The following is an 8,263-nucleotide window of genomic DNA, read 5'->3' as shown; positions in this document are numbered from 1 at the left end:
ATCGTCACTCTGTACTATTTCTTCAATGTGTTATTTTGTGTTTATTATTCATCATTGTTCTTTACTTTTTCTTCAATGTGTTGTTTTGTTTTTATTATTCATCTTTATTCTTTACTCTTTCTTCAATGTGTTTTTTGTGTTTATTATTCATCATTGTTCTTTACTATTTTTTCAATGTGTTGTTTTGTGTTTATTATTCATCGTTATTCTTTACTCTTTCTTCCATGTGTTGTTTTGTGTTTATTATTCTTGGTTGTCGGTCTGAGGATCGTTGATTTTCGCCAGAAACAGAAGAGTTTTTCGTTTCATTTTCATATCCCTGGTTCCCATTAAAACCACCAACAAGTTCTTTCTTCCTGCTGTTCTGCTCAGTTGTGCGTCTATTATTCATGTCGCTCCTCTGTGGTGTGTTTTCTTGAATAATTTGTTGTTTTTGTCATTTATTGATGCGTGTCGAGACATTTTGTTCAAGTACATTTATTTAGAATCGTTATGTGCATAATTTGTCTTGTTTACATATTCAGCCTCACACGTGTTGTGTGTTTCTTTTTGTGTGCGCAATAGTTTGTTTCATTATTGTTGTCTTGAGCACCTGTTTAGACGTGTTGTCGATTGTTCAAACATTTATAATATAATTGTATTTTGTATTTATACATTATTATTTACTGCGAGTTATTTATGTCGGATAATTAGATTTTTTTTTTTCTTCTTCTGTCGACGAGTTAAGAGGCAAAGGAGAGGAAGAGTTGCTGGTTGAATTCCTGGCGTAGAAGACTTGATTTTTTGATGTTTGTTTGCTTCTTTGTGTTGTCGGTGCAGAGATGCGAGTCGTGGGGGAGGAAGGTGCCTCGTTTTTTATGCTTCTTTAAAGACGCGCGGGGGGGGAGGGGCCATAGATAGAAGGTTTGGGGGAGGTGTGTGTGTGTGTGTGTGTGTGTGTGTGTGTGTGTGTGTGTGTGTGTGTGTGTGTGTGTGTGTGTGTGGTATATATTATGTTTTATGGTTACGAGGGGACGAATAAATCAGCGTTTCATTAAACGGCCTCCGTCTCAAGAGCGCTGCCCACCCCTGACCGCCCCCCCGACATCACTCTTGCATCTCCACGAGCCGCCATTGACCCTGGACCTCCACCCACAGACAGCCCTGACACAAGGGGGTCAAAGGTCAGCAGTTTTTTTTTTATTGAAATAAATAAAAACAAAAAAACAGCCGTTCGTTTTCCGCACAAACATCCGGGGCGACTCGTCAACATACAAAAATACAGGAGATGTTAGCGTTAGTTAAATATATTACAATCTGTTAGTCGTGTCGACGACGACAACACAACGGTTACTTTTGTTTAGTCAGGATTACGTTCGTTCGTGAGACTCACACACAAACACGCGAGATGATGGAGGTTCATTCACAAACAAGAAACATAAAGAAAGATATAAATATCAACATTTCACATCGAATAATGAACGTCTACCTAAAAACTTAAATCTGTCTTGAGCGTCTACTCTGAGACCTACGGTAACGACACCTCACTGTATATAAAAACAAACGTTTAAGATGTTTTGTTTTTTCCGTTGATATCAGTCAATGTTGAATATTGATTCGCTGTGAGAACAAAATATCTTGAAAAAACGTTTCTGGAAGATCATAAATGATCAAAAATACAGTTCGATGCAAAAATAAAACAAAAGTAAGAATTTAAAAATAAATGTAAAAGTTAAAAACATCTAAAAGAGTAGAATTTAAAAAAGAAAAGATGCCGACAACCCAGCAGGACTGTGTGGATCCTGGTGAACCCATTGACCTCCGACCTCTGCAGCAGACCCTCTTCTGTTGGTCCCCGTGAGGGATCGGCGTGTTTGTGTGTGTGGACCAGCTGACTCAGCTGATCATGGCGTTCACAACAAGAGCTGCAGCGCCAACGTGTGGCCGGACTTGTGTGTGTCTTGTTTGTGTGTTTCATCTCGCAGCGGGTGTTGTAAGAAGGTGCAGCAAAGTGTGTGTTCGTGTGTGTGTCGTGTGCGTCACAGTGTTCCTTAACTAGTTAATCAAGTTAGTTTAAGTTAACGACAAAAATTCCAGCACGTCAGCGTTTCACTCACAATATCAGAGGAAATGGACCATAATTTGGGTTTCCATGGCAACATACCAACAGATTACACAAGTCTGACTCATATTGATGACATCACAATTCGTCAGTGACTTATTTAACTCAAGAAGTGTGTCTGTGTGTTTGTAGTACATAATATTTGTGTACGTGTGTGTATCTATGTAGCCATAATGTTTGTGTACGTGTGTGTATCTCTGTAGCAATAATGTTTGTGTACGTGTGTGTATCTTTGTAGACATGTTTGTGTACGTGTGTTTGTAGCCATAATGATTTTTTTCTTATTTTGGTAGCCATCAAGTATGTGTGTCATACTGGTGTGTGCATTTGGTCGTTTGTATAACCATTTGTGTGTCATCTTGGCGTGTCTGTGTGTGTAAGAGTGTGTTTTTTTTTTATGTGAGTGTGTCACCATGCAGGTGTGTGGGTTACTCAAATAAAAGTCTGCACAGTGTCTGTCACCGAGTGTGTGTGCGTCTCCCTACAATGTGTGTACTTGTTGTGTTGCATCATGGTATCCTTAAGAATGGTTGTTACTCAAATGTTTGGTGTTTGAAGCTCGTCCAAGTTTGATGAGGAAAAGCTTTGTCACTTGACTTTAGAACAATGGTTGTCGTGGCAACATGTCATCTCACGCCATCCCTTTACACTTTCAAGGTGCGTTGCTCAAGGGCAGCGTCCTCGACAAAAATACTGAAAAACAATTTAATCTTGACAAAGGTATTCTACAGATCGCGTGTGTGCGTGCGTGAGTGTGTGCGCAGTCTCACACACACTCCTTGCAGCCACACTCCACCGCCTTCTCCACGTCCTGCGTGATCGAGGTTCCGTCGTCGCACTCGTAGGTGATCCGTCGGCGTCGGACCCTCAGCGGGGCGCAGCAGGCCCCGGACACGCCGTCCGTCCCGGCCTGGCAGCGCCCCCTGCACTCCACCCAGGAGAACTGCTTGGAGGTCTGGCAGTGGGCGGAGCCTCTCTGGAGACGATGGTAGTCTCTGATTGGCTCGCTTCGACACGGCGACTCTGAGAGCAGAGAGGGTCAAAGGCCGTTTAGAGGTCAGGGGTCATTTTATTTCCAAGCGTCCGCAGGAAGTTGCTCACCGATGTCGCAGCTCACGCCGGTGAAGCCAGGCTCGCACACACACTGCTCGCCCTCCTGCGTGTGCTGACAGCGGCCGCGCACACACCGCACCCCCTGACACGAGCCCGCCGGCGCCCCCCGCAGGTTACACAGGGCCCCGTGGTATCCGTCTTCGCAGACACAGCGGTATGTCTGCGCATCCACAGCTGCGCAGACGCCCTTTGCGCACCTGAGGATATTGAATTCAGTTTTTCAAATGTTGAAACTTCACCTTTTCTTGTTAAAATGTTTTGTTTTTAAGTATTTAATTATAAATAATTTAATTTCAATACTTTCTATATTGGATTTATTTTTAAATAATTCAGTTAACACACAAAACTACATTTTTAAAATCAATGTTTTTACACACAGTTTGATATTAAAATTCCAATAATTAAAAGACAAATGTTCTCAATTTCAATCTTGTTTATTTAACGACTTTTAAAGTCAAGTTACATTTTTAAAAATTATATACATATTTAATGTTTCAATATAGAAATGATTTAAATAAAAAATAATAATAATAATAATAATTTCGATTGAAAAATTGTTTCAAAGTTTCAACATTTAATATGTTAAATTATTAAATATTCTAATGGATCTTATATACTTCCATAAAACACTAATCTAATAGTTAGAATATAAAAATATATATAAACAAACAAGTCAGTTACACATTTATAATATTATAAAAAAAAACATGTATTATTAATTATTTTATTATATATTCTTTTTTAACCTAAAATGTCACTTTAGTTCTCGCACGAAACCTCATTATTGAATTGTTGACATTTTATTAAGAAATCATCGTCACCGACTGATGATGTCACCAAGAAAGATGACATCATCATTTCTTAATAAAAAAGTATTAGTGTAAATGTTTGCTGAACACGGGATCAGAGAACCGAACACTGATGATGCAACGTGTCGTCTCACTTGTTTCCGTCACACGGGTGGTCCTCGTTCGCCGTGGTAACAGCATCCACAGCTGTGGGCCAATCACAGAGCGGGCCTGTCCAGCCAGGGTGACAGCGGCACTGCGGACCCTGAGGACAGAACCAGAGAGTAGATCCAGATGCATCGGTGAAATGTTAAGTTCCGGGGTTGTACCTGAGCCGGGTCGGGCACACAGAACCCGTGCAGGCAGGAGAGTCTCTGGCAGGCGCGGCAGCCGGGCTCCACTCCGGGCCTCATGTGACCGCGGGTGAAGTCCTGCAGCTCGTGGTCGATGTAGAGGTTCCGGATGCATCCGTAGAAGCCAGACGAGTTGACGGCTCCGGAGGACATCACGAGCGCGTCCGGCAGAACCTCGTCGGGCAGACCTAGTGGTCAGAAGGTTCGGTCATGCGGTTCTGGTCCTCCTCGCGTCCGAGCCTCTCTCACCTCCCACGTACAGCGGGGCGTCCCGGGCTGCCGGGCCACTGCGGCTCTGAGACTCCAGAGTCGCCGGTTCTCCTCCGTCCACCGAGAGGTTCATCATGCGGTTGAAGGTGAGAAGCTCCACGGTGTGGAAGCGCCCGTCGTTCACCGTCTCTGTGCTGCGCAGGAGAACCAAAACATTACGACCCCCTCACTGAAGTCAGGATTAGAAAATAGTTTTTGTGTTCATTTAGCAGAGACTCGGAGCAGAGCTTCTCCACTGTGGAAGCACTGCCCCCTGGTGGAAGGATGAGCACACATCTTCACTCCTGTACACATTTACAAACATCCTTAAATGTAACACAACAAAGAAACAGCTGTGTGCCTCAGGACTTGCACAAATGACAGCACTAACATACACACCCACATGCACACACACTTACACACACAAAACCTTTAAATTCTCAACAGAATGAACACACAAGTAACACACCTTTTAAAACAATAATGAACACACATAAAGACACAACTTATTAGAAACAACAATGAAAGGACACTGTAAAAACACACAATTGAGCAGAATGACAGTCAGACACACACAGGACGACGGTCGACCCCGATCGTGTAGAAATGCACTTCAGTTGTGCAGATGTTATGATGGAGACGCTAAGGTTCTTCGGTCAGAAAGTTACACACTTTCAGTGTGAAGTTCAGTCGAGTCTGCAGCTCCAGGCGAGCGGGTCGGTCCACTCACAGAGTTCAGCGCCAGACCTCGCAGACCCGACGAGTTGACCATGTTCTGGGGCGTTCAGTTCATAACGCACACACACACACACACACACACACACACGAGCAATGAAGTAGTATTGAGGTGATGCGTTTAAGTTTCTCGGGAAAAATGAACTTAACTTCTATGTTGAAGTCTCAGAAGCAACGAACAAACACATGAACACACAAACCCCACACACACTTGAACACACTAACCTCACGCACAAGAACACACAAACCTCACACTCAACCCTTACACACATACATGAACACACAACATTTGAGGACACTAACCTCACACACATGGACACACTCACCCCACACACATTTGGGGACACTGACCTCACACAAACATGGACACACAAAGCTAATACATACACGGACACACTAACCTCACACACATTTAGACACACTAACCTCACACACATACATGAACACAAAAACCTCACACACACTTGAGCACACATAGCTCATGAACCTGTGACTGAACATATCAGTAACCGTGAGTCACCTGTAGATGGCGGTGGCGGGCTGGTGTCCAGGATCATACGTGACCCTCACGTGACCCTGATGAAGCTCCACGGCGATTGGTTCACTGTCACCATTGTAGAGCAGAAGACCGTTGTCCTCCGCAGTCGACACCTGAGACACAGTTTGTGTGAGTGTGTGAGAATGTGTGTGCATTTTTGTGTATGTGTAAGTGTGTCAGTGTGTGCATGTTTGTGCATGTTTGTGTCAGTATGTGCACGTTTGTATGAGTACGTGAATGTGTGCATGTGTGTGCACGTGTGAGTTTGTGCATGTGTGTGTGAGTGTGTGTGAGTGTGTGAACCTGCAGTGTGATGTTGGTGCATGTGTGTATGAGTGAGTTTGAGTGTGTGAACCTGCAGTGTGATGTTGGTGCATGTGTGTGTGAGTGAGTGTGAGTGTGTGTGAGTGTGTGTACCTGCAGTGTGATGTTGGTACATGTGTGTGTGTGTGAGTGTGTGTATCTGTAGTGTGATGTTGGTGCATGTGTGTGTGTGAGTGTGTGTACCTGCAGTGTGATGTTGGTGCATGTGTGTGTGTGTGTGTGTGTGTGTGTGTGTGTGTGTGTGTGTGTGTGTGTGTGTGTGTGTGTGTGTGTGTGTGTGTGTGTGAGTGTGTGTACCTGCATTGTGATGTTGGTGCATGTGTGTGTGAGTGTGTGTGAGTGTGTGTGAGTGTGTGTACCTGCAGTGTGATGTTGGTACATGTGTGTGTGAGTGTGTGTACCTGCAGTGTGATGTTGGTGCATGTGTGTGTGAGTGTGTGTGAGTGTGTGTACCTGCAGTGTGATGTTGGTACATGTGTGTGTGTGTGAGTTTGTGTACCTGCAGTGTGATGTTGGTGCATGTGTGTGTGAGTGTGTGTGAGTGTGTGTACCTGCAGTGTGATGTTGGTACATGTGTGTGTGTGTGAGTTTGTGTACCTGCAGTGTGATGTTGGTTCATGTGTGTGTGAGTGTGTGTGTGTGTGTGTGTTTGTGTGTGTGAGTGTGTGTGTACCTGCAGTGTGATGTTGGTGCATGTGTGTGTGAGTGTGTGTGTGTGTGTGTGTGAGTGTGTGTACCTGCAGTGTGATGTTGGTACATGTGTGTGTGTGTGAGTGTGTGTACCTGCAGTGTGATGTTGGTGCATGTGTGTGTGAGTGTGTGTGAGTGTGTGTACCTGCAGTGTGATGTTGGTGCATGTGTGTGTGAGTGTGTGTGAGTGTGTGTGAGAGTGTATGGGGGGTGTGTACCTGCAGTGTGATGTTGGTGCATGTGTGTGTGAGTGTATGTGAGTGTGTGTACCTGCAGTGTGATGTTGGTGCATGTGTGTGTGTGTGTGTGTGTGAGTGTATGTGAGTGTGTGTACCTGCAGTGTGATGTTGGTGCATGTGTGTGTGTGTGTGTGTGTGTGTGTGTGAGTGTATGTGAGTGTGTGTACCTGCAGTGTGATGTTGGTGCATGTGTGTGTGTGTGTGTGTGTGAGTGTATGTGAGTGTGTGTACCTGCAGTGTGATGTTGGTGCATGTGTGTGTGTGTGTGTGTGTGAGTGTATGTGAGTGTGTGTACCTGCAGTGTGATGTTGGTGCATGTGTGTGTGTGTGTGTGTGTGAGTGTATGTGAGTGTGTGTACCTGCAGTGTGATGTTGGTCTGCCTCCAGCTCTTCAGGTCCTGCAGCTCCACGTACGAGTCTCTGTTGACAAAGTTGACACTGACCAGCTTCTCACACGTCTGACCCTCGAAGCCGGACGGACACTGACACGCTGCACTTCCTGCTCGGTCCTCACAGGTGGCGCCGTTCTGACAGCGGACCAGCTGACAGGGAGACTGAGATGAAGGAGGAACTTCGCAAAACTGACCGCTGAGGACGAGATGACATCATCCGTGTGCGTCAGAAGAATCTTTTGAAAATATTTGAACTAAAGTCAAAACCTGATCAAGTACCTGAAGCCAGACGCACACACACACGTGTATCCATCCAGACGGTCCACGCACTGAGCGGAGTTCTGACAGCGGTGGTCCAAACACTCGTTGTAGTCCAGACTGCAGTCCTGACCCACCCAGCCGGGGAGACACACACACCTGCACCACACACACATACATACATGAACACACAAACAGATTGTGTGTGTATGAAAATGTTTGTCTGTTTGTGTGTATGTTGGCACACAAGAGCGTGTTTGTGCACAGTGTGTTTGTAGGGAGTGTATGTATGTGTGTGTTTTTTGTGTGTGTTAGTTAGTGTATGTATGTGTGTGTTTTTGTGCGTGTTTTAGTGAGTGTGTGCAAACCTATGTGTGTGTAAGAATGAATATTTGTGTGTATATGTAGTGTGCATGTGTGTCGATGTGTGTGCATGCGTGTGTGTGCATGTGTGTGTTTGTATGTGTGTGTGTGCATGTATTT

The 8,263-nt window shown here is 44.7% G+C and overlaps 1 protein-coding gene across 1 annotated transcript in view; it reads right to left on the bottom strand.

The window, feature by feature from the left end:
• Positions 1-1,217: 1,217 nt before the first annotated feature.
• The window catches only part of LOC148089038 (slit homolog 1 protein-like), a 48,562-nt gene continuing 41,516 nt past the window's right edge, over positions 1,218-8,263 (bottom strand). The window contains exons 31-38 of the mRNA XM_087783719.1: positions 7,802-7,939; positions 7,490-7,718; positions 5,860-5,990; positions 4,605-4,759; positions 4,332-4,543; positions 4,158-4,267; positions 3,203-3,411; positions 1,218-3,124 (exon numbers count right to left, since the gene is read on the bottom strand). Of these exons, the coding sequence (XP_087639845.1) occupies positions 2,868-3,124; positions 3,203-3,411; positions 4,158-4,267; positions 4,332-4,543; positions 4,605-4,759; positions 5,860-5,990; positions 7,490-7,718; positions 7,802-7,939 (1,441 nt within the window). The 3' untranslated portion in view covers positions 1,218-2,867. The remainder of the gene's footprint in view (positions 3,125-3,202; positions 3,412-4,157; positions 4,268-4,331; positions 4,544-4,604; positions 4,760-5,859; positions 5,991-7,489; positions 7,719-7,801; positions 7,940-8,263) is intronic.

This window comes from Callionymus lyra, chromosome 1 (genome assembly GCF_982586985.1).
Source record: "Callionymus lyra chromosome 1, fCalLyr1.hap1.1, whole genome shotgun sequence".
Classification (NCBI taxonomy): Eukaryota; Metazoa; Chordata; class Actinopteri; order Syngnathiformes; family Callionymidae; genus Callionymus; species Callionymus lyra.
The sequence above is the reverse complement of the archived record's forward strand: the minus strand, read 5'-3'. Positions and strand labels throughout refer to the sequence as shown.